This window comes from Aptenodytes patagonicus, chromosome 2, assembly GCF_965638725.1.
Source record: "Aptenodytes patagonicus chromosome 2, bAptPat1.pri.cur, whole genome shotgun sequence".
Lineage (NCBI taxonomy): Eukaryota > Metazoa > Chordata > Aves > Sphenisciformes > Spheniscidae > Aptenodytes > Aptenodytes patagonicus.
In genome coordinates, this window is record NC_134950.1 from 32,531,993 (window position 1) to 32,559,124 (window position 27,132).

At 41.4% G+C, this 27,132-nt stretch overlaps 1 protein-coding gene across 2 annotated transcripts in view; it reads left to right on the forward strand.

Moving 5' to 3' along the window:
• PAG1 (phosphoprotein membrane anchor with glycosphingolipid microdomains 1) overlaps window positions 1–22,631 on the forward strand; it is a 116,766-nt gene extending 94,135 nt beyond the window's left edge. For both annotated transcript variants that reach the window (XM_076329496.1, XM_076329497.1), the window contains 5 exons: window positions 1,908–1,959; window positions 2,489–2,585; window positions 5,568–6,166; window positions 10,856–10,915; window positions 12,858–22,631. In XM_076329496.1, the coding sequence (XP_076185611.1) occupies window positions 1,908–1,959; window positions 2,489–2,585; window positions 5,568–6,166; window positions 10,856–10,915; window positions 12,858–13,208 (1,159 nt within the window). In that variant the 3' untranslated portion in view covers window positions 13,209–22,631. The remainder of the gene's footprint in view (window positions 1–1,907; window positions 1,960–2,488; window positions 2,586–5,567; window positions 6,167–10,855; window positions 10,916–12,857) is intronic.
• Window positions 22,632–27,132: the final 4,501 nt, after the last annotated feature.

Genomic DNA, 27,132 nt, shown 5'->3' on the forward strand with positions numbered 1-27,132 from the left:
TATTTTCTTCTCCATAAGATTTCACCAATACAGACACTTCTACTGACTTTGTTTATTCACATTTCATGGCCCCTTCATGATGCGTAAGCTCAGCCCTGCTGATTGTACAGGGGAGCTGGGCAGCCTGGCTCAATGGAGGGTGCCCTTCCAAGACGTCAGACCGGTCAGACCCTTCACGACGAGGAGAGGGACTGCTTTGGTCCATATTGCTACAGTTTGCCAGCATAGCTCAATCAGCCAAGTGTATGGGGAAAAAACCCTATCCATAACTCAGTACAGCAGCAAAATCTTTGTTTTGGACCCTTATGCCTATAGGAGCATGTTCTTTCAGCATCGAGAGTGTTGAGGAAGCTGTGCAGCCATAAAATGCCCTATATTGACATAATGTATGTCTATTGGAAGGCCCTGTTTTCCAGCAGGATTTCTCTAATGCCCACACTGCAAAAAACAGTCATGGGCAAGACCAGACCCCAGAAGTTGGTTGAAACCCTAAAAAGCATAAGCTGGAACATGTAATTTCATATGATTCAGGTGAAATGCTTTTGTTGCACTGTAAGCTGTTAGATGACATTTCAGTATCTTCCTATTCATCACAGTTTCCTGTGATACCTGTGTAAAAAGAGTAGAAATGTGTTTGGGGCTTTTTATTTATTTAAAAGCATAAAACCTATTTTAAAAACCCTTAAGCCCACAACAAACACTGCAGTTAGGTACCATGTTTTGTCTCGTAACGCTCCAGACCTTGAAACATCTTTAGAAAGATGTTTTTAAGACAGAATCACACCACTGAGTATGTCTTTGCAGTCGCAGAGATTCATTGTCAGAAACTATCTGGTGATGCTCTTTAATAAATTCTTGTGTTGCTCTGGATGCGGTATCTTTTATTTCAGGTCATTCTGTAGGGCAGGTTGTTTATGCATAAATGCAATTATGCAAAATTTCTTCCTAGCTTACTGTTCAAAAATGGTTGAGGACACAGAAAACTGAACAAAATCTGCTCTTTTTTAAAATGTCAGAGTCAGAAAAACTTTCCAGAGAGGAAATTAAGTATTTGTAAACTTTAACTATGCTCTGCATTGGCGCAGACTCACTTGCTCCATTTTCTTATTTCCTAATTGGGTACAATTTTAACAGTTGCTAATGTGGGAAGTACGGTGCATTGCAGACTTCAGAAGAAGCACAGATTTCATATCGTCAATATTTTCTCACCTTTTTACTTGCCTTTTCATCTAGGGGAGGGACTTATTATTTTAAACTCATGGTTTATTACAGTATTTCAGAATAAGAGCTGTAATTTCTGCCATTTCCAAAATGGTAGAAACTGGAAACATGATCCATACTTTGAGACCTATGAAGTACCCAGTGAAGCAGGATTCATTTTAAAATTAAGTTCAAGGCATCTGCTGCTATGAAATTTGTAGGCCTTCTTGAACCGCTCATGCCTATTATTAATTGTAACTAGCATCCTGAGTGGGACAAGGCTGGATTTTGTGGGCCTTTTCTACTTCGTCATAGGATAAATAATTTTTACTGACACAGTTTAAGGAACTCCCCAGATAGTCTGTCACCAAAACACGTATCTCATGTATCTCCTAACATTTCAGATACGATTAAATTGAGGATAATATTTTGATTATCATCAGTTAGTCCTTACTGCGATCTTCTACTGAACAAGAAAAAGGGTTGTGTGTGTTTGTTGTACCTCTTCAGATTTGTTCACCGCCCTACCTTAATGGCGACCTTACACAGAGGTCATACCAGTCCCTGTAATAATTTTCAGTTACTCCATTTTCAATATTATTGTGAATCACAGTTCTGCTCCTTGCAGGTGTGTAAGGTCTATTAATGACTGGCATTTGTATATTAGCATAATCTGTAGTAACAGTTCATACGTCTTTTTCATTAAGGGAAAAGAAGGCCAAACAGCAGAACGGAGATCATGAAAATCTGATGAATGTGGTAAGTATTTATTTCTAGCAGCTGTGTCTGTCTTGTTGTTGGCTTGGACCAAGCTCCTTGCAAAATACTGCAGGTTGGAAAAAAGCTCAGGAATTTGGAGATGGTTGAGCAAGGGAAACTTTAAAAGTTGCAGAACAGGAAGAGAACTTGTGTAGACCCCGATAATCTGCACTTTCTCAATGCTCTTTCTGCCACCGTTGTCACTCCAGATCGCCTGCCTTTCTTTCACTCCATTCGCAGTGCAAGCATTTGTCAGCTGCTGTCTTCTCATGGGTTGAAGCCGTGGTAATGTCTATTACCATAAAAGTTGGAAGGGAGATCACCCTGGACAGACTTGCATTTATTTGTTTTAACATCTGTAAAAACAAGCACCTAAATCTTTGAGTGTCATCAGTGTGGTTTGACTCTCCTGCCAATAATACCTGTGAGTCAGAGCTCCCAAGATGAGAATGAAATTTGTCACGTATCTATTTATGCAAACATTTGTTCTGATCCAACGGTGATTAGATCTCACTAATTTGTGTTGCAGCCTTCCGATAAGGAGGTGTTCAGCCACTCGATCACAAGTTCGGCTACAGACCCTCCTCCAAGCAGTGACCATAACGGAGCACTCAGCAATGGCGAGGGTGAGTAACGCAGCCGCTGCAGGCAGGATGAACGAGCAGTGCCGTCCCCTTGCTCATAGCTCCCACGGTAGCTGCACATTGGTGATCCCTCACGTCCTACGTTTCTAGCCATCAGCTTTCCAAGCACACGGTCATGCCGTTTGTCTGAATACCCTGCGTTTCCCTCTGCTCACTTCTGGAGGTCTGACACCAGATCGGCTGCTGTATCCCAGGGCAGTGGCCAGGCATGCAGCTCTCTGGAGGGCAGTTCTTTTTGTACAAAACATAATTCACACAAAACTTATGCTCAAGTAAGAAATGCAGTGAGCACATTTGCCTTGCTGGCAAGTCAGCAGCCCACCCCATGGAGATGTTGGCATTTTAGGCTGCATCCTCACTTCCCTGGTGGGTGTGGTCTAGCACAGCCCTGCACCCCGGCTCCCAGTCCTCCATGCCAGCCAACACTGGGAAGGTGCTGAGGTCCTCCTCTGGGCCACCAAGCTCCACCTGCAGATAGACGAGGCCATCAGGCAAAGACTGCGGCGTTCCCTAATCTCAGCCAGCTACAGAGTTGGGATGTGACCAGAAGATGCAGTTGCACTTCGGAGCTTCACTCCTGGAGGCTGTGGAAATATTTCAGGTCCTCCTCCAGGGACTACAGGTTTGGATCATAGTCCCGTGCTGTGCGAGACTGTCACTTGTATTTTTGTATTTTAGAAAACAGGCAACATAAATAGGCTTCCTTTTTTTTCCTTAGTCTTTGCTTTGTTGAACTCTCAAAATGATTCACACTGAAGTATCGCTGGAAAATATTTTACTCAGCTGCACCTAAAAATAAACTCGGTCTCAGCTCAGAGCTGCCAGGAGCCAACTGTTGTCTCCACAGTAGGCACCAACACCGGGGGCTGCGCTCCCGACTTACAGCTCATCTCCTCATCTCACTGTGCAGCCGGAGGCTAAGCTATTCAGTCTTTACCCCTCAGAGACAAGTATCCAAAGGAATTTTTAAACTTTGTTTTTGCAGCTAATCGCTGCTCCCATCTGTTGGCTTGTTGCGTATGTAGGTGTGTGTGGCTCACCAAGGGACTCGATGCGCAGAGCAAAGCCCTGCAGAAAGGAAGCATTTCTCTTTGCCACGAGTCACCACACATGCAGCTGTCAAAGCTGCTACTAAAAGGCGTACTGTCAACCAGCAGACAGTTTTCAGACTGTCTGGTATTACTCAGCTTACACTCTGCACAACAACCCTTCTGAATAACAGGAACCAGTGTGCTTTAATTTCTTATTTATACTTTATGCATTCTTTTTGATAATAGTTCTTTCTTTTGCTGTTTCTGCTAGCCTTTTGAGCAGGGGCAGGGCTATGGAAGCAGCACCATCAAATGTATTTTTTATTCCTTTGTCCAATCTGCCAGTGCTGTGTTTATCTACACCAACCCCTTATCTACACCAACCCCTTCTGTGCTACTACCCATAACCACAGGAGTACAGAAACATGAGCTCTCGTTGCTTCTGATTATCCCCGCTAGGCTGGACGGGGTGGGTGTTCCCTGGAGCCTGTGGTGGTGCTCTGCATAGCAGAGAAATCCCTGAGAGCAAGCACAAGAAGGGGAAAACATGTTCCAGCTTCTCCAGGCCAGTTCCTGATGTTCCTCAGGAAGTCTGCAGCCATCCTGGGTAGTGACTAGGACACCTTGAGTCCTAGTCAGGACACAATAGGACACTTCTTCCTATTCTACCTATTCCTCCCCAGTTGTATGCAGGAGCCAAGTGAATGGAGAAGGATGTTTTCCTTTTCTTCTTCTCCCATCTCCCATTCAGACAGCAATTACCATCTCACGCCTCCAGTTCCATCCTGAGTTTTACTGTCAGGGTACGGCTCCCTGCGGGTGCTGACTGCATGAGTCTGCATGCCCTGAGCACAACACAAAGCAATGTCCATGACAACGACCAAATCAAGGGTACCGATTGCTTCGGCAACACTTTATGTCATCATGTCAAACACACTGAAGGAAATAGAAGAATGGGTTGATTTTGCTGAGAGGGTACCATAGGAATTGTACTAAGAAAAGTAAAGCTATTCAGAAGCGATTTTTCAAAGAAATGGTGTCACAGAAAGTAACATACCATATACTACCTGAAACCTGCTTGTATGTGCCCATGTATACATCCCTGAATGCAGGCAAATGTCATACGTGCGCACTGTAAGATGAGAAGTCCCATAGATTTCAGTCTGTAATACCCTCTAGTGACAGTGACACATGACCTGCTTCTGGGACTTAAAATAACATGTTCTGCCTAACACTACTTTCTGAAGTCTAGTCTTCTCTTTTGTGCATATGGCTGACTCGTTAGTAGGTTGTCAACCTACATTATGTGCTGCGAGACTAAGAGAAGTATGGCATAGCCTTCCAGTGAGGAGCTTCTGGCGTAGCGTGCAGTGAGGCTGACTGCGGCAGGGCTGAGCGAGGTGTGATTCAGACGAGAATTTGGCCAGCATGTTAAACAAGGTGAGGGCTGGGTAGGGAGGAAGCAGGAACACTTTCCTTTCTGATTCCAAAGGATAAGGACATGGAAAGAGAAAAAGAGGCTTTTTTTAAAGGCACTTGGTTTGAGGCCTCCCACCAGTGTTGCCCATCTGAGACTACTGAGCAGTCTGTAAGCATTCAATATAACCAACTACAGCTGAACATCCATGCACACCTGCACCTACCCACCCATCCCCTGTTCTTACTGTGAATGCTGTTGCTATGTAATGTGACTTGGGGGTGCACAGTGTATTTAAGATGCTGTGAGAAAGATATTTTAACAGTAGAGAGCAGAAATCTCTGTAACTGAAACCTTTTGATAAACAAAAAGCATGATGACCGCTAGACATTTCCAGGCATTAGTATCATTTATCCTTTCTAGTGAGACACAAAACCAAAGTGATGTAGAGTACCAAATCGCACTCACCTTATAGTTACGCATTTGTTTTAAATACTTCTTTATAATTTTCTCTAGTACTCTCAGAGGACAGTACAACTGCTTGTATCCAGCCTTATGAAGAAGTACAGACGTCTGTCTCTGATCTGCTAGATCAACAGGATAGTCTTGGAAAGTCTATAAAATGTCACCAGAGCCGGGAACTACCCAGTATTCCCCCTAACAACACCATGGAAACCATCATCTCGGCTAGAAATGCAGAAAATGATCAAGGTCTTGGAATGGAAGGGCCTTACGAAGTCTTGAAAGACAGCTCCTCTCAGGAGAACATAGTTGAAGACTGCTTGTATGAAACTGTGAAGGAAATTAAAGATGTTGGAGCAGTAGCCAGCATGGAAGGGAGCTGTAACAGCAAATCAGAGGCTTCGGCGACAGTTTCTGAAGGTCAGAATCAGATTCCTGAGTGCAGAATTGAATCAGCAGAATATGCATCTGTTGACCGAAATAAAAAAAGTCGCCAAAGTGCTAATTCAGAAAGCCCTCTTGACAACACACCAGATGTAGAGGATGAGCTTCCCCCTCCGGTACCCATGAAACTTCTTGATGAAAATGAGAATGTGCAAGAAAAAGAAGTGGAAGAAGAAGAAGTGACAGAAGGAGCAAGTAAACCAGAGAAGGTAAATACTGCAAATACTTGTCCTTGTCAAACAGCCAAATACTGATAGAGAACATATGGGTGGGAGAGGATTTTTTTTTTAATAACAAAAAAATGCCAAGGAAAAAAAAAACATTCAAGGTGATGCAAGACTGTAAATTATGAAAATATGAAAATGTACAGTATAGTGTTTGCATTATAGGCATGTACTCATTCTATTGGAGCCTATATTTTGGACTGTTGCAGTATGCACTTCATAAGGCTTTTCCCAAATACTATCCAGAAATTGCATAGGAGGCCTCTGCTTCTTTGTTTAATGGTATTATACTTGTGGGAGCTATTACAATAGGTATCCAGTATCTCTGTCAGCATCTGTATCTTGTTCAGAATCTCCCCCTTGTTTTTTTCTAATGAAATCTCAATTTACAAAAAGGAGAGGGGGGGCATTCTTGGTGGATGCCCTAACTTTAGATGTGCCTGCTCTGTTGGGCCACCTTGACTTAGCTGTGCAAGGGTTAGGCATCTGCTCAAAGCCACTTGTCTTGTCTCTCTCTGTAGGAGAGAGGGACAGAAAGAGAGAGAGATTGCAACTGTAGGCTTTTATATTTGTCAAATCTTGTATGTCACACATAAACAAAGTAATGAATTTCTACCTACTGAAATCATGGCCAAAAGTTATGTTTTCTTAGCAGCTTATTCTTTCTCCCAGCCTAGGGACAAGTTAGTGGTGAACTCCTTGAAAACTAGAATGATGACATTTTCAACAAGTTATTTTCCCATTTTTAGGTTTTCACTAGAATTAATTTTAAGGATGTTTTCAGATCATTGCACTGAGTTTTCATAAACTGTTGAGTTTGCATTTTTCAGACTTGTTTAGGTAACAGTAATTGTGAATAGAAGAACTGCAATTTTAGCAGATTAATATAACTTTGGTGTCTGAGTCATCAAATAATATTAGGTATTGATGAAGACTTCCAAAAAATCCTTAAGATGCGATGTGACATTTTAACGTAAACATTTACCTGAAAAATCATAGCAGAACTGAGGTATTGCTACTTGTTTCTGGTTGTTCTCTTATGTGAAGTATTTCAGTAATCCAGGCAGAGGGCAGAAAAATACCTTGTTAAATAACTGACTAACCATATAACCTATAAAGCACAACAGAGTCAAAATGAATAAACTGAAGACTACTCATAATATATCCGGACTCTTCAGTGCACATTCTTACAAATAATGAGCTCGTTAAGTAAAAAATTAAGATGTGATTGTCAACAATAACCCACCAGCACTCCCCCCTCCCAGATTCAGGCCATATGTAATTTCTAATTAAACTTTTAGAAAAACAGCTTTCCGTAACAGTGACATTTTTCCTACCAGGTGTGAAAAGACTTCCAGAAAATCATTGTATTTCCCAGGCACGATACAAAGGAAAAGCATTTGCTGCTCTGTAGCTCCCCAGCTCACCATGTATACAGTGTCAGTAACTGCAAGGAGTGGGAATTGATTAAAATGGTTCAGGTTTTGAAGGATTAATCAAGAGATGACACATGCAGTCCCCTAAGTGCCAGAAAAAAGGTGTTTGTCTAATTAAAATTTATTCAGAGCTAAAGCCATCCTGAGTTAAAGCTTCGGCAGCATCAGATCATTCCCGCGTTCGCTGCTAGGTACATGCATTATGCATCGAAGCATGTGCCTGTCCTGTCCTTGAGAGCTACAGCTGCAGCAGAGTTGGAAATGGTAATTGATGGAATATATAAATGTCATTATTGTTGGCATTGTGTGGGGAGGTGGTTGCGGGATTGTTTTTCTGTTGTGATGATGATAATTTTTCCCTCTATTTTGCTGCTTCAAACAATGCAGAGCAATGCCTGCTTTTTCCAGTGTGGCAACCAAAATCACGATGTTTATGGAAATGTATGTTGTATTGATAACTCTTTTAGTTAAACAGACTCCATAGGTGTCTCTTTTTGCTTCCTCTCTTGTGAGGCTACTTAGCTGCCTTGCTTAACATGACATCCATATACCAAACTTTTCAACCTTCTGCCCTGACCCTGATGAAGCAAGAGGTTGGGCGTAAGTTGTGCGAGTCTCTCTCACTACAATTAGGCTTTGCTTTAGTAGGGCACAAAGAAGGGACAGGCAGGGAGGCTGCTTGTGTAACCGAGACTTGTACCTGCCAACAGACAGAGAACAGATCGTGTCCAGGCTGTTTCAGTCTCACCCTGTAAAAGAGGGCAGCCAGGATGATCCCCAGCCCTTGCCAGTTCCTGAAGCACAGTCATTTGGGAGAGAGCTAGGTGGACCAAGCCAGAGACCGTTCCAGTATATAACAGCATGAAAAGGATAAAGGATCCTTTCAAGAGCCAGACGTGCAATAAATGGGTGAAAATTAATTACCTGAATTGGTTATTTGCCATGACCCAGCCAAATCCTTTGGAAGGTTTTGGTGAAGAAAGACACCTTTAACAGTATGAGGCCTCTTCTAGGCCTCTATCACCTGGAAAAACTTGGGCATAGTTCTTCTAATAAAACTGGAGAGGCAGAATAGTTTTTCTTTAGTTCTTCCTTTTTAATTAAAAAAAAAAAGAAGTATGGATCTCCTTTTTCACCCAGGTCTTTCGAGAGTGAGCACTGGTAGAAATGCTCTCCACGTGTACATCTGGCTGCTACCATCTGATTTCAGACTTGCGCAGCCTGAGGATGGGCAAAGCATCTCTTACAAATGCACCAGAGGAGAATGGTCTTCTTGTTCTGGTGCCCAAGTTAGGAGCAGCAGCTGAGCCAAAGAGCAAAAAATCAAGTGCTGTCGAGGAACAAAAGGAAAGTGGAAGGCAAATAAGGACACATGCTGTTTGCTGCTGTTGAAGTTTCAAGCATAATTTATAATATTGCTAGGTACAAAATGTTTAGGAGCAAGTATTTTTCTGTTTCCAAGATGACGATATCCTTCAAAATTGATGTGTCACAGGTTTCACATTTAGAAGAAAGAACACTAGGTCCCAGGGAAACAAGAACAGGATTGCCAACACCCTGGGGTATTTGTCAATACTTGAGTGGGAAACTGTAGAAGGGGTCCTGACACGTGGTGCTCACAGACACACTGATGAGAGAAAATAATTTCACTGAAGAATTTTGCAAGCACGTTTGTTTTAATGTGTGAGGATGAAATTAGTAAATTACTCAACACAAAAAATATCCTGCAAATAAGAAAGACTGAACTGAGCTGCTGTAGTGAAACAGATCTAATAAAGGGCCAAAATACGTTTGAACTTCTCCTTTTTCTTTTTTTTTTTTTTTGGTGAGTAAACAAACCACAGGTTAAAGAGCGCATTCTCCAGGCAGTGAGAAAGAAGCAAAGGAGTTTTTAGGTGTGAGGGAAACCCCCCGGGGAGCAGCAGGCAGACCTAAATGTGCTTTGGGTCAGGGTCTTCATCAGAAGTGCCCCAGGGGTTCAAAGCTTGGTATTTACCAGAAGTAAAAACACCAAGAAAAATGGAAGTAGGAAAGAATCTGTTGTAATGAGCCTCTGTCAAAAAAAAAGTCTTGTGTGTCTAGTATGTGTCTGGAAGCAGTATTTGATTGACGGTGCCAAAAATAGCTTTACTTCTCCACCCTGGTCTGCACTGAAGGAGGTCTGAAGTATTTTAGGTGCAGAATTTGCATGAAACTCCAAAATACGGCCTGTTACAAACAATGCTCGAAGGCTCCCTCTGAATCACTGTGGAGCAGGAGTCCAGCAAAGCCTTCTCGCCCCAAGGGGGAGGAATCACACAGCTGCTGTGAGGTAGCCAGGGTCTTTGTTGCCATAAAGATCCTAAGACATTTTTCGTAAGAGCAAAATGCTTTTCCCCCAGTGTTTCGCGACCTAATTTCTACATGATGCTTTACGTGCTTGAAGTTAGACTTGATACAAAACCAAGCCCTCCATCCTTTAGTAACTTTGCTGTGGTGAACTGGATCCAGCCAGATGCTTTGAGGGTTGAGCTGCCCATCTCTGGGTGGGTTGCAGCAGGTCTTTCCCATGTTTGCAGTCTGAGTGGTTGTGAGGCAGTGCTGCTGTGCACCTCTGCACAGCTGCTGCATTTCGTGGGGGAGGACGACACAGCGCCTCCCGTGCAGCACTTCCAGGATCCACTGAATGAAGGATAACAATCATCAAGAAGGTGCCAGTTGAGTATTGTTCTTTTGTCATCTAAAAGCATATCTGAAAATCACGTGGAAGGCCAACTAGTGTGTCACAGCTTACTTGTAATTGTTCAAAAGACTTTGCAGACTCTTTCTTGCTTCATTAGAAGTGTAAAGGTGGGGATACAGTGGAGCAGAGTTTGTTTTAACCATGACATTATTTTTACCCTTTTCAGGTCAGGACAGGAGGAGATACATTAAAAAGCTCTACTAACCTCAAGGCTGTTATCTTCAGAGATGTACTCTGGATATTAGGGATATTAGCTATGTAAAATGGAACTAGTGAGCAAATGACCATAAAATATAATGTATTGATTGTAATGGGAGGGTTTTATTATAGGTTTCACACTGTTGACTGGTAATGAGCCTTTTTCTTTCTTTCATTCTTTCTCTTTGTTTTTCTTTCTTTCTTTCTTTCTTTCTTCCTTTCCTTCTTTCTTTCTCTCTTTCTCTCTTTCTTTCTCTTCCTTCCTTCCTTCCTTCCTTCCTTCCTTCCTTCCTTCCTTCCTTCCTTCCTTTTTTACAGAGGCTTAGTTCGATGTCTTACAAGTCTCGAGAGGAAGATCCATCTCTTACAGAAGATGAGGTAGGTTTCTTGCGCAAAATTCAATAACTAACTAGAGACCTTTTTTTCAGGCAGAAATTAGCATAAGCTCTGCATGATTAAGCAAGATCTAAGAAAGGTGAAATTTGTCTGAAGGGAAAATGAAAGCCGAAGTTTGTCTGCACAGTTTGTACTGCCACATTCCTAAAATCAGAAGTATTCTAGCATATGGCTATATCAGGCCAATAGGTTAAAAAATGGTGTCAGAAAATAATGGGAGGCCACAATTAGCTGATCGTTAGGGCAGCTTCTTGATTTGGATGAGAAGCTCTACTTAATAATAATCAGCAGCCTTTTGAAACATGCTCCACCTTCCCTATGCAAAGTGTTTGGGGCTCTGGGAATTAAACGGAAGCACAATAAAAGCACTGGAACATAAACTGTTCTTTAAAATGTCTGTTAGTCAAATAAATTGAGGAGATTGAAACAAAGACATAAAAGTTAAACAGAAATAAGGTTGCTTGTGATCATCTCCAATACACCCATGCAATTTATAAATACGTTCTCCAGACATAAAAGTAAACACAAACTTGTCAATGAGCTGAGTGAGCTACTGCTTTCTGCTGGCAGAAGCACTCCCAAACATTAATGAATAAATTGATCCTTGAACTGGGTTCGTGTAATTTAATGCTGGAAAGGGTTGAAGTATGGATGAGCAGAAAAGCCATTTTTTGTTTGGTTGGCTGAAATCAGTAAAAAGTAAGAAGTATTGCCATCTGCAATTGGATGTCTCTCTTTATAAAAAAAACTTTAAAAATACAGAATTAACAGAAGCGATCTGGTTCATCTGCATCAGTCAGTGTTGCTTAATGGTAATGGACATTTTCATGCCAATCTACTATTTTAATTGGATTGATACGAATCCAGAGTGGCCTCGCATGCCTGGGAAAGACTTTAAATGTAACAAAAGAGCTATGTTGCAATTGTGCTATTAGGTACCAGAGAAGCAGTGCAGGGAATTTCAGCTGTCTGACCTGTGCAAGGGGTAGTATCCACTTGGACTGGGAGAGGGAGTCCAGAGTGGCTCCCTGCGCTTGGCGCCAGCTCCGGCGAGCCCTGGGCGGAGGGACATGTGTGGACATGGGCTTCTCCTTCACCTCTTCGTTAAGGGCCACCTTCGTCCACTTGTTTAAGCATACCACCTCCTCAGAGGGGATTTTTAGAGCTAGGAGTGAGACTCCGGCTCCCTCTCTTGTGTTTAAAGTAGGTTTCAGTCTCTAGTCTTAAGTTCTGATACGCAGTGACTGAGATGCAGCTCCTTTTTGCACGCAGAGTTTAGTCAACAGAACAGACCTTGCGTATCAAGATTGGCACTGACTATTTGCTATTTTCTGGTGTGGGTAATTTATCTCCTGATTTTTAATGTTCTCTTCACATGACTTGGTGCCTCGTTGGTCCTGCCTATAAACACAACAAACTACTACTCTCCTATTGGGGTGTCTCTAAAAGCAGAAAAGTAGCTGCTACCATTAAAAATAATAACCCCAAGGATCAGACAGCATCCTTCTCCTACATTACAGCAGCTAAACCTGATCATCCCTTTGATGCCTGTCTCCCCATTGAGCCCAAGCTGGCTCCAGGACCGTAGCAGAACTTGGAAGAGCTGCTCACAAAGCCATTCCCTTTTGTCCTGGGCCTAATTTGCCTGCAGGGGATTTATGTTCAAAGAATTTTTACATTTATAAACTTCTTTCGTAAGGCATTTTATAAAGCATTCTTTTTTGAAAGAAAATCAATTTATAAATGCATGCCAAAAAAAGAAAGGATTTGTAAGAAATCCTTTTTTTTGTAAGAAAGGATATGTTTTTATTAGAAGATCCTGTCTTTTCTTAAGTAACCGATATCCTTGTGATGGAAGGGGTACAAACTGGCACACAAGCTTTATGCCGTGCTTAAATACTCAGCAGGTGTCTCCTTTTCCTAGATCTCAGCCATGTACTCGACGGTGAGTAAGCCGGGACAGGCCATCAAGGCACTGGATTCTCCTTACACCTGTATTCAAGAAATTGCATCTCAGAGGTCCCCATCTATTTGCAGTGGCCTCTACGCAAGTGTGAAGGACTTCGAAAACACCCTAAATATTACCACTGTGCCTCAATCAGCGGACAGACCAAACGGGGAGCTGGAGCCTGACTATGAAGCTATCCAGTCAGTGAGCCAAGAAGAAGACAGGACCTTGTCTGTGCCTAACACAAACCACACTGCTCTTTCGGGAGAGAATGACTATGAGAGCATAGGGGACTTGCAGCACCACAGGGATTTCACCAGACTTTAACTACTCTGGCAGGCAGATTTCAGCATTTATCTGATCCGCTGGTTATTTTCAAAGGAACATGTGAAATGTGGAGAGGGAAGTGCTTCTCCTTTTGAGGAACAAAGCTAAGTAGAGAACAAAAGTTGTGAAGAAGCAGCGTACATTTCAGCCGGGGTGTGATAGCCACTAGGTTATTCTGGGTGGTGGGTGGAAGCTCACAGGAAAGGGTACGTCAGGTCAGAATGACGACCAGGACAACATAAAGGCTTCTTTATTGTTAGCTCCACGACAACCAGAATTTGGGAAGGACTGCGGGCTTGTCGTCCCGATAGGATTACATACCAAAAAGACTGCCTTTACACAAAGCTAGCTTTTCGTTTTAAAAGACTGTTTTATGTCATTTGCTTCAAAGTGTTTTTCAAGCATCATTTTTCATTCAAGTTTGGGCATCCACTTTGTTGAGCAAATCACGGATCATCGTGCCTCAACTCAGACTTACGTTGCAGGGCTCACTTCTGTGTCTTTTGGGGAGCTCTGTCCACGTTCATTGCAACTAAAGTGCAAACAACAGTACTTCATTTCACAAGGGACCTACTCCAAATGTACTTGAATTAATTCTGTTGGCTTTTTTTTCTTTTTTAATGTCAAGTGCTGTAGAATGTGACTTGCAATATTTGAGATGTGTACTGGTATTTGTAGGGTTTTTGTTTGATTATTTGTGAAATACTGCTTTAAAATGGCAAGTCACATCCTTAGCGTTCATGCTCTATTCCCCTCGTGTGCACAGATATACCTATGCATACACACACCAGACAATTGTCAAGTTGCGCAAATGGATGGGTTGGCATAATGTTTAGTCTAACCTTAATAGTGTTGAGTCATCTTTTGAAGAATTTTGCCCTTTTTTAAGACTTAAAATATTTTAATATGTTTGTCTAGTTTATTATATAGGAAAGTTTATGTACTGTGTTGCGTGGATATTTTTTATTCTTACAACATATTTTTCATCTTCAAAGTTTTTGTAGATTAACTTTCTGGTTTATGTAACAGGAGGAATCTCATTCTTTGATTGGGCTTTATTTGGTTTTCCTTTATTTTTTTTTTCCTATTTTAGAAGTATGTAAATGAACTTCGGGGTTTCTTTGGTCTTCTTGAGCAGGGATGTGGAACATGCCTTGCTGTTTTTAAGCTCAAAGTCATGGAGTCTGTGTAAAAGAACACTGCCAAAGGGCAAAAAAGAGGCAGAGAGAGTGGGATTTAGTCTGGGATAGCCACTGGCCCTCCTTGTTCCTCTGCTAAAAGGAGCAGGGGGGGCAACCAAGAACTTCTTGGGGCTCTGACAAGCAGTTTGAAAGCCACCATCTTTCCAAGATACTAAGTTATTCTGTTACTGTTAAAAACAAAGTACAGTGCTTAGATGAAATAAGTAGGTACCGGGTTGATACTTCTGTTTTCTTCAAGAATAGTACAATGAATAGTACAATAGTACAAGAATAGCCCAACAGTAGCGAACTGGCATTGTGTGATATGCATTTGTACACAGTTATGTGTACACACCTGCATATATCCCCATGTATATAAGCATACACATGTAATTTGGACACAAGTATAAACTATGGTCCGAACTTGGTAGCATTCAAATAACATTCACATACATAATATTTGGCATGTGCTTGAAGAGTAGTTTATTTTCAATTCGAAATAAACAGTACATAAACTGAGGCTGGCTTATTCCATAGTAGCCTAGAAGGGGTTTAGTTTCAGTTCAGTTGGTGCTGGGTTTTGATATATTGGACTGAGTCCTTCTCAGATCACTGGCCGGCGCTCGACATTACTTGGTACGATAAAGTGCAAATACAGATCTGGTTACACACATTTATTAGAAATTACTTCATAACTGAAGGAAGTGTACTAATTTATGGGCTTCGCCTGTAAGTAGTACGGCTCTGAGCAGTGCAAGTGTGCAGGCAAACTCTGCCCGCAGGGTGATTCAGACTTTGTGGATCCTGACCTCATGCGACAGCGCAGCACACTTGATCTGTGACTCTCTTCTTTCAAGGAAAAGCAGTTCAGATCAGTTCTACATCCTTCATGTTCTTGACCATGCTGCCATGCTTCCATAGCTGCAGCAAACCCTTTGCTTCCACTTCATTGCAGTGCTTTTTAAAGCTGACTTCGGTCTTCCTTTCTGGAGTTTTTCCCTCAAAAAAAGTTTCTGTTTCTGTTCCCTTGAATGTGAATTCATTAAGTTCGCCTTTGACTGTTCTCTCCCTTCTACTTCACACTGTTTAAGGCCAAAGATAAGATGCACCATGTTTCAGAAGATCTTTTGTGCTAAGTCTGGAGAATTTCTGAAGTCTTTAACTATGTGTTTGCTGTCTGTTCCTTGCTCAGGGGTACGGGTTTATATATGTAGTCCTCAGTCTGACTCCTGCAACTTAGTGGCAGGCATACCCCAACTCCTGAAATTCCCAAACACATCTACAATCCTTAAGGATTGTCTTACTCATTACATGGATAACTGCTTTTGGAGAAACAGTAGCAATATGAGGTTGCTACCAGATGCAATTTCAAGACCAGTTTAAAGATAAAAGATAATGCCAGTTTATGACAGCAAAGAGTAACACTGAACCCTTGATTGTAAAATTTTAAGGTGCAAAAGAAGAAAATCAAACATCACTGTAGAAGCGCCCCCATCAAGATCAGCAAGTCAAAGGAAGGAGGAGGGCTGCCTGGTCGTGCTTTGCGGTCTTTCAGAGCAGAATCAAGAATGTTGTTTTAGAGGAAGGGACACGAGACTCAGCTCCTTCCTTTGTTTCCGCTGTTGTGACAGCTGCTCCTTGAGACCCCCAGATGTCCCTTTTCCACAGTGAAATCCCTCCCCCTCTCTTTTTTCTTTTATTTCTATTTTTAACCTGCCTCATAGAGCCTTGCACTGGGCACTGGTACTGAGTTTGCAGTCCTGTGGTGCTGGCACATTCCTTCCCATTTAAATGACTCTCAGGCTGGACACAACCTTTTCAGCATCCATCAGACCCTCAGTCTGGTGGGGAAGGAGCTCAGATTCTGGACTGCTGCTTGTAATGTGTATCTGCCCTCAGCCATTGAGACCCCCTCACATTGGACTCTTGGGAGCTCCAAATAGGAATTGCCCTCCTGAACAAGGATGCATGGAGGAATCCATAACTCCTCTACAGTCTCCATTATATAGTCTAATGCTAAAGAAAAATGTTTTAGAATTCAGTCCAAGGTTCTTAAGTGAATAATTACATCTCTTGACAAAGAATCGAGCTTCTGTTTTAGTTCCCTCTTCCCAGAAGATCTGTTCCTTTATGGCTGTTGCCAATGCTTCCTTTTCACTAATATATTGGATGGAAAGATTTTTCCAACAGTAATTCCCGAACAGATTAATCTGACTGTAAAGAAAACGGAGTCTCTTTTACTTGTCTCTTCATTGCTATTTTTTCTCTTTCACCATATCTCTAAATAAAATGTCAACGTCTAAATTGAAGTATTTGTTACCTGGTGATCTTTTCTAGGGAAGCTTCACAATCTATTTCTTTGCCTCCATTTTTTGGTACAACTATATAATAAGATCTCACATCAAATTGCCATAGTAAGGCCAAGACAAGCTGTAATGTGTGTATAACTACACTAGTGTAAAGGTCTTTTCTGATTTCTTTCTGGGAACTGGTAGAAATAGGAAATGCAGTTTGGATGTCTCTTCCATGAATCTGTGTCTCCTGTGAGAGTTTTTCTACCCACATACCTATTCTCACCACATACCTAAACCAGTGCTAACCCCATACCTAAACCAGCTCTAACCCCATACCTAAACCAGTTGCCCCTTTCTACCATGGCGCAGAATTGCTTTCTCAGTCACGGAGAGAAATAGATTCTTTACAGATATTTGTAACACAGGCAGGTACCTAATTACCACAGTTAGATCAGTTATAGTGCCTTTTTCACTAAGTAGCTAGTACTTCCATACTCTTTTCCATACTGTGTTTGTTTAATACAAAACTACAAAAAGGCAACCCCCACTTTGTCTAAGCTGGAAACAGCTTTATAGAGACACATTAACTGTACTGGACCTCAGTTAGCCCTACAATAGCAAGTTTCTCACAAACGTCCTTTAAAAAGCCCAGTAATGTAGCTACGATGACTAAGCTTTGCAATAAGAATTATCAATCTTCTTTTGAAGAACCTAAGTTTTTCAACAGTGAGCATTCAGGGAGGTGGTGGTCTTTGTCCATGTCAACTGTGAACAATTAGTTGCTTCAGTCGTTGTATTAATATCAATTGCAGGCTTGCTTACGTGTAGCAGGATTCATGGGGTGAGGGATGAGTAGGTGCGGGGATTCATATTCATGAGTCACCCAGAGGTGGACCATCCCCACAGCAGCAACTGGCTGAGGACCAGCTGCCTTGTTCTCTAAGCCCTTGTCTATCATGCCTTCAGGGAATCCATCCTGCAGGGATTCTTCTGGGCTTCGTGCGTCTCCATAGCTCCCTGAACAGCTCCTGTCCGCTGTGTTGATCACAATTCTATATAAGCGGTGCTCTCTGTTCAACCTTTCAATGGTGCTTTTATAAGATGCTGGATAAATGGTTTCAATGTGCTTTCTGGAAGTTGACGTGTAAAGTTGTGACACAGACTCTCTAGTATTGTCTACTTCCCAGAACTTAGTGTTAACTGTGTTATTCTGACTACAAAAGGCTGACAGTGCTGCCCTGTCCCAGCAGTGTGGGATTGGAAACATCGTAGAGCCCAGCTCAAGGACTTTTTTCTGTCTCCTATTGTGCATATATATTTGTTTGCAATATGACTGTAAGAAATTTGTTTCTGCAACAAACATTTTAATTTGGGCCACACTCCAATGAGGGATTTTTGCTCTTAGGCAAATTACCAGTTATTTCAGACGAGTGTTATTTATTTAGGTTGGAACATGCCTGAATAAGGCTGTTATGTGCCTCACAAGTAACTTGGTGTGTGTAGTCTACTGCAAAACAGGAGAATGCAGAAAGATGCTCAGCCTGACAGATGCTCCTGTGGTGATGTGCTGAAGACTTTCAAGGGCAAGTCTCTTCCTGGGAGCAGGGAACATAATTGCTATCAATACGATTTCATACCCTGGTGCTGAAGTTGATTTGTAGCATCTCTTTTGGGATGGTCATGGCTGAAGACATTGCCAGAGCAGATCTCAGCCTCAAAAAAAAAAAAAAAATCAAAAAAAGTATTTTTATATCCCTTGCTAGCTAGCAACATATGTTGAGGATTATGCTAAATGCTATGGATGGAACATAACAGAGATAAAAAACACAGGGTTCCCTTTCTTCAAGGAGAGAGAACCCCCTTTGGTTGGGTCAGTATGAAAGATCCCAGGCTTACAAAAAGTATTAAACAACAAAAGTATTAAACAAATTAATTGCCTATGTGGTAATTTTCCAGGAGTGCATTAGGGTATCACATACACTAGACACTGTTCTTTTCCTATGGACAACAGAAAGATGAAAGCTTATTTGTAATACAAGGTTCCCATTGATAAACTGATAAAACTTACTTTACATGTAAGTCGAATATCAGCAAGAGTGTCTACACCATGTAGATATATTTAAGCTAACTCTAAATGACCCAGCTCAGGTGTTGTAAGCAGAATCACTAGAACAATTTAATGCTCTACTTGGTCTGACCTGCTCACATAGCTAACTCTAGCACCCCAATTTCCATAGCAAATGCATGGGTTATCTTTGTATTACATACCCATTGGCCTGTGCCCAGTCTATAGACAACATAAAACTTACAGTTCTGTTTTTTCAAGCTTGTTTCTGGAGGTCTTCAGTTTCAAACTGGCCAGAAGGACAGTCACTACAAACATGATAGCAAAGTGCCTAAAAATAAAGATGTTTTTGTAAGGTAAAGATGCTTACTGTTACTGCACAACAACTTGTCTACTGTATGTGGTAACCTCTTGCCATACACGTTCCTAAATATTGGCTTTCATTTGTGATGTTCATTTATTGTTATAATAGCAGTCTGACAAGGTTTCTGTCTCTGCAAATTCGTTGTCTAATTTTAACTAGCATATGTTTGTTACAGAAAATATAAAACAAGATTCTTTGTTCAGTTTAGAGGGCAGCTATGTTATTAGCTTTATGTTACCTATGTTACAGGTTATGATAATGCAACAACCTTCTTAAGATGATTTACAAAGTATGTTAAGTATCACTTGACTTTAAAATGTTTCACCTGAGATTTCAGAATGCCTCCCGTTCACTACAAGACAATGTTACCAACTCTTGTTAAAATTACAATATCTTGTAATATTGGGGAGCGGTTTATAAACCTTACAAATCTTACTACTTTAAAAAAAAATACAGGGCTAATGTTTTGACTTCCTAATGTCTGTGAAGAGACTCTCATATTTTAACTTTCAGCATAGGTTGGACTTGGACTACCCTCTTATTTATGGAACTGCTCCTCCCTGCCATCTTCAGCTGACACCATCTGAGTATCTCTTTTGTCCTTGATGAAATACGGCAACAGAGGGCACAGAAACTGCATCACGTAACACTTCTGAATGGGACCTTTTTAATGTGCCTGTGGGATTTAGGAGCCTGAACAAGGCTGAGAGAGTTGGGGTTGTTCAGCCTAGAGAAGAGAAGGCTTTGGGGAGACCTTATTGCAGCCTATCAGTACCTCAAGGGGGCTTATAAAAAAGATGGCGACAAACTTTGTAGCAGGGCCTGTTGCGACAGGACAAGGGGGAATGGCTTTAAACTAAAGGGGAGTAGATATAGACTAGATAGAAGGAAGAAATTTTTTACGCTGAGGGTGGTGAAACACTGGCACAGGTTGCCCAGAGAGGTGGTGGATGCCCCATCCCTGGAAACATTCCAGGTCAGGTTGGATGGGGCTCTGAGCAACCTGATCTAGTTTAAGATGTCCCTGCCCACGGCAGGGGGGTTGGACTAGATGACCTTTAGAGGTCCCTTCCAACCCAAACTATTCTATGATTCTATGATTCTATGATGTTTTGGGGAAATCGCATCCCGTCTTGCAGACTTCTGTTGAGGTCTTCACTTTCTTTCAAGGCAAGAAGTTCTGTAGCTTGCAAGCACTCAACTGACATGGAAAGATGTATGTAAGAGGTAAACTGGTACAATGTTTCAATGTTATTAGTAAAAAACCACCTAAGAGCACAAGAACCTTCTTTCTCAGATGCCTGAGGATATTGGAATTTGGTCTTTATCTCTGAGGCTATTTGAGAACGGTCACGTAACCAGTCTCCAAAGAACATCCTACCAGCAGACAAGTCTTTGAATGAGCATCTGGATCACTGGTGGCTCCTGAGTTTCCACATGTACCGCCTTCATGATTTCCAGCAGGGCCTGTCTCTGCTCTGTGGCGATGACTACTTAGGAACGGCCCTTTGCTTCACAGTCCTGACCCCTTTAATTTAAGAAAGGGGAATGTGAGCCGCTTCTCCTCAGTCTGACTAGTCTTTCCAGATGAAAGTGTGCTAAGAGCCCACCTGCAAACTCAGAAAAGAGCATTTACTGTCAGGGCAAGACAGGTATAGCCTACTGCAGCAGCTAGGAAGAGAGAGGTGAAAGGAACAATAGCTAAGTTTCATTTGCACTTCAGCCATGTCACAGACTACCTGTTTAGAAAGATTTTTACAGTAGAAGAGGTTACAGTTAAGGGACATGTTGACGAGAATCTCACAGGAGATGGATGGAATTGTTTATTCTCAGTATTACCTATACCCAAAGAGGCAGGGGCAAGTCCTCTCTGCCCCACCATGATACAGTTTGCTGATCTTTTATCAGGCCTCCATAGCAACAGAAATGAAATGATAAATTCTAAATACATGTTTTTATTCTATCATAAACACAAAATGGACAAATGTAGATGCACTAATGTAAGTACCATGTGCAGATCTAGAGTTGCACAGATGGTTTTTAGAAAAACAAAACAAACCAAAACCTGGATCACTTTATTTAAATAGAATTATTTGCATGAGACAAGGGTGCAGGATTGGACCCTAACACAAAGTTTAAAAGAAGTTTGGTTTGGTGCTAGGTATTTTTGTTTGTATTTTCAGTGAAATATATTTTCTTTCTTTTATGTTAGTGAATTGATATGACTTCCATAGGAACAACAAAAAATAGTCTAGTATATGGATAATTATCTCTAATAGCTATTATTAAAATCATGCCTCAGTAGGAGTCACTTTAAATTGGATGCTGTAGGAGCTTTAGCATAAAAATGCTTTATATATAGAACACTGCATACTTAGAACATACTGGATAAATATTTGTAATTACAGACACTTTCATTTATTTTATCCATTGTTTTATAATGGAAAAAATATTTATTAGTGGAATGGTTTTCTAGCAATGTTCTCTTACATAATGTTCTAGCAACAAACTGTGTTTTCTGGACAACCATTTGATTCTCCAGTCACTGACGCAGAACTGCAAAACATCCTCGAACCAGTATGATCTTCTAAAAAGAGAGGATTAGAACTGTCTACGGCTATCTTAGTGTTGATACAGTTAAATATACTGTGTAGTTCAGATCTGTAGGCAGTGACAGCAGTTCAAAGAAATGACTACTATATAAACCTGAAGTCAGTGCATGCAGACTTCTGAGATGGCACTAGCTGAGGCTTGTTTGCTACATGATGGGTTATTTGGCTTTCTACCTTTTTGAAATCAACATAGTTTTATTAACACCACTGTAGACACTGAAATACTGTAGTTTTGCAGAATGTATGTTCCATAAATTGTAGCTTGACTGTAATTGCAGGGTTTATCCTACTGGTAGAGCAGTTCAGATCCAACACTAAGTTGCATTTTGTAAATTGATAAATGCCATGAAATTCCTCTCAACATTTTGTAGTAGTATATACCAGGTGATGTAATTTAGTCATACCGTTATTCCAAGAATCTTCATCTGATGTTTCGAGCCAATTCAGCTTTTGGCTGCTGAAAGCACAGCAGGTAATTATTGTTATTTACTGTAAATGTAGACAAGTTTTATGTAAATATTTCAGGGGAAAAAATGCTACTTAAACAAGTGAGGCAGTTATCTAAAAGTAAGAACATAGGTCAATAATATAAAATACAGGTTTTATTTATGTACAGTAGTATCCTAATATTTACTTGCTTATATGCAGAAAAAAGTCTTAAGATTCTGTACTGTATTCTCTGAAAGCTTTTAAGAGAGGCTCTGCCATTTTCTCTGGTTAATATATTTGCAAATAACTTTTGAATTGATTGGAAATCCATGTAAATGATTTCAAATGGGAAACACGTTACATTGCAATGAAATGAATTCAATTCAAAAATCCTGGCAAAATTCAGTGGATTGAAATCTATATATAAATTCAATAGCCAGACAGAATAAAACACAATAAATAAGCTTTGTCTATTGTTTTTGTTTGTTTGTTTTTAACCTGTGCCTCTTTTTGTTGTTTTCTTAACAAACGTTTTATTCTGTCCTTGTAGTCGCTTCCTCCTGCAGATCCTAAAATCTGCATTATTTGATAGAATTTTGTCTATTCCAGGTATTTTGTGCTGATTTCATTATATGACAAGAACTATTAAGTCTTCTTTGTGTTATATAGCACCTTACTCCTCCCAAAGCCACAATCCTGTCAAGATTCAAGCATGCACAGAACAGCACCAATTTTAAGTTGTCTCTAGACTAAAGCCGAAACTCCCATGAATATAGTGGCACTGTGCTCTTTAATGCAGGTAAGAATATTGGATTTGAGCCTTTGAAAGTTGTGCAGCTTTCAGCATTTTTAAGGGGCTGCAATTACCAGCCTTACGGATCATCTTCTGAAATTGCCAGGGCATTTGATTCCTTTTTCTTTGCTAAAGATGCTCTCTAGGCAACGTTCCCCAGCCATTTGCTGCACAGCTCTGTCAATGGCAAGGCTCTAATTTCTGTAGAAATACTTTGAGAACATCCTGAAGCATTTCAGAGGCAGCTCAGTTAGGACCACTGCTGAATATATAACACAGATTCTGCATGTAAGTCTAACACAAGGAAATGTCATCTTTTAAGCATGCCACTGGAGTAAGGCTTCTTTGTACACTACAGCATGAGGCTGAAATGGTACCTAGCCTGCTGGGACCTGGATTCTCCATGAGTTGCACCTTCCCCCTCATTATCTTTAATTACAGATAAGAGAAGAGCAGCTTCACGCATTTAATACCAAGTAGTTACTGATAACAGGTTCCTGGAAAATTCACAGTGCAGCCACAGATTAGTTATGCTGAGCTGGGAGGCTAAAAAATTAGACTGGCGCAGACAAATAGTATCTGTTCACTGTCAAGGTAATGTCTCGTTAATGTTTAATCTGGGTAAGTATATTTTAATACTCAAAGTTATAAGGTTATAGGTCAAATAGGGGACTTGTAAAAATAAGGAAAATTTAATGTGAAAAATCATTCAGGATCTGATAAGTTTAAAAGAAGATTGCTTTTTACTGAACATTCATTCATGGACCAAGAAGCTGCAAAATATGTAATTTGATATAATTTTTTTATGAAGTAACTTGTTGAATATTACCCAATACAGGCTGTTCTGCTGAAAAATGCATGCATTGTTATTATCAAGAGAACTGTATCACAGCTACTAATTTTTTTTCATTCTTCATTCCAAACAGTTGCTATCAACCATAAAATAGTTCTGTTACAATGGCTAGCTTCACGCTTGAGGCCAACCATGCAGAACTATAAATGTGGCTGGTTGAAGTATTGAACAATTTGCCCAGATTCTGGCTAATCATGTAGCTGCATGCACACACTTGGGAATAGAAAGTATGAGCATCTTTGTTCTCCACTGATCTTTGACATCGCTTAAAAGTAAAGCTTTAACCTAACGGGAGCTTGGTATGCAATCAGGAGTATACTGCAGTGACACCTGGTGTTTAAAATAGAATTATTCCTTGTGAAGTGTGACTCTCAATTTATTTTTAATTGGGCAGATATTCACTCAAAGACTCGCAGTTCACCCTGTGTTCATGGAGCATAACATTATATTGAACTACAAAGGGTTGGAGCTAAAGAGTGGCTTGACATTACTTGGTAGAAAATGTATCTGACAGATTTGTTTCAAAAGCCGAAAATTGCAGTGACATGATCTTTCATGAATGGCTGTTCTTCCTAGCACTCTAGCTGACGAGATACTTTACCACTACTTCTTCTCAGTTGGTTATTACACAAGTGAGATTGACCCTTCTTGTAACTCACATCAACCGGAATTTCCGTGCAGCCTTTGTGGAAGGACTGATAGGCAAGAACAGAGAACTGCCAGTTCAGACACAAACCAGGGATCCCATGTGTGTCATGGTGCTAGAAAGCATATTAGAGCTACAATAGATACTTCTGAAATTGTCCCTGCTAAAGAGCTTATTGACCGAAGTAGTCAAGATCTGCATATTTACAGATGTGACTGAAATGGAATGTAAATCCCATTATCAGTTAATGGAATTAAGGATTATTAGGATAATATAATAATAACAAGGATCATTATTATTAAGGTTTACAGTTGCCATAAGATGAAGAAAAATTAAGGAAGATCTGGTAGCAACCTCTATATTTAGACTGCTGGACAATTTCTATTATGCAAAAGGTTTTTGTGACCTGTTTTGAGAAGCACATACATGCTCCACATTTATGTAGTTAATCTTTGAAATCTGGCAAGGACAAAACTCTAAGGCTAGCTTTGTGGTTTCCCTTTGTCCCATAAAATTCTGCAAGGGTTTGGCTGAGCTACAAAAGCCAGATTATCATAAAAGTCCTTGTTTCCCTTCTTTAGTTTTTCTTGGAAATGATGGGATGCTCCAAAAAAAACCCCCTGAACCTGAACTTTCTAAGGCTGCGCTTGTGCCTCAAATCAAACAGCAGAGAACCAAGCCTTCTCCAGCAGATACTCGAAGGCTAACACTCAAACTAGCATTCAGAGGTATTTTTCCTCTCTTTCCTGCAGCTTATTTTCAGCAGCAAAGTACAAATTAAAGAAGATCTGGGCAAAAAGAAGTCTGAATTGGATCTGAAAGGAGCAAACAGCTGCTGTTCCAAGTAATGTAATTAGTCTTGTAATCCAGCAGTGGAACCAGCATTGTGCTGTTTCTGGGTTAGAGGGCTGAGGCTGTAACAGGTTGGAGAACAGTTATCAGTAGCTTCTGTCTTTAAAACACCTAGGAACTGATATGAAAAAGGCCTGTATTAAAATTTAAGTCTCAAATTCAATCATCCAAGACATGAGGAAATACTAGGTTTCCAGTTGTTCATATAAGCTTAATTCCTTCTACAATGCATTCACAGAATGGTTGAGATTGGAAGGGACCTCTGGAGGTCATCTGGTCCAACCTCCCTGCTCAAGCAGGGACACCCAGAGCAGGCTGCCCAGGACCATGTCCAGACGGTGTTTGAATGTCTCTGAGGATGGAGACTCCACAACCTCCCTGGGCAACTTGTGCCAGCGCTCGGTCACCCTCACTGTGAAAAAGTGTTTCCTGATGTTCAGAGGGAACCTCCTGTATTTCAGCGTGTGCCCATTGCCTCTGGTCCTGTCACTGGGCACCACTGAAAAGAGCCTGGCTCTGTCCTCTTTACCCCTCCCTTCAGGTATTTCTACACATTTATAAGATCCCCTCTGAGCCTTCTCTTCTCCAGGCTGAACAGTCCCAGCTTTCTCAGCCTTTCCTCACAGGAGAGATGCTCCAGTCCCTTCATCATCTTTGGGGCCCTTCACTGGACTGTCTCTTGAACTGGGGATCCCAGAACTGGACCCAGCACTCCAGGTGTGGCCTCACCAGTGCTGAGCAGAGGGGCAGGATCACCTCCCTCCACCTGCTGGCAATGCTTTGTCTAATGCAGCCCAGGACGCCATTCACCTTCTTTCCACAAGGGCACATTGCTGGCTCATGTTCAACTTGGTGTCCAGCAAGGCCCCCGCGCCTTTTCTGCAAAGCTGCTTCCCAGATGGGCAGCCCCCAGCATGTACTGGTGCCTGGGGTTGTTCCTCCCCAGGGGCCAGACTTCACATTTCCCCTTGTTGAACTTCATGAGGTTCCTGTTGGCTCATTTCTCTAGCCTGTCAAGGTCCCTTTGGGTGGCAGCATGACTGTCTGGTGTACCAGCCACTCCTCCCAGTTTTGTGTCATCTGCAAACTACTCCCAATCACTTTCCTGTCCTTCATGTGCCTGGAACACATTTCTAGGATAAATCACCCAGGGATCAAGGTGAGGCTGATCAGCCTGTAGTTCCCTGGGTACTTGTCCTGGTTTCGGCAGGGATAGAGTTAATTTCCTTCCTAGTAGCTGGTACAGTGCTGTGTTTTGTATTTAGGATGAGAATAATGTGATAACACACCGATGTTTTAGTTGTTGCTCAGCAGTGTTTATACTAAGTCAAGGACTTTTCAGCTTCCCATGCTCTACCAACTGAGAAGGCTGGAGGTTCACAAGAAGCTGGGAGGGGGCACAGCTGGGACAGCTGACCCAAACTGGCCAAAGGGATATTCCATACCATATGACGTCATGCTCAGTATATGAACTGAGGGGAGTTGGCCAGGGGGCAGCAGTCGGTGCTCGGGGACAGGCTGAGCATTGGTTGGCAGGCAGTGAGCGGTTGCATCACTTGCTTTTTGGGTTTCCCCCCCCTCGTTTTGTTCCTCTCTCTCTCTCATTGTTTTACTTTTCATTAGAATTTATTATTATTATTATTATTGTTGTTGTTTTATTTCAGGTATTAAACTGTTCTTATCTCAACCCACGAGTTTTCTTACTTTTGCTCTTCCAATTCTCTCCCCCAGCCCACCGGGCGGGGGGAGGGTGAGCGAGCGGCTGTGTGGTGCTTAGTTGCTGGCTGGGGTTAAACCACGACAGTCCTCCTTCAGGTTATTTTTGAACACAGGAG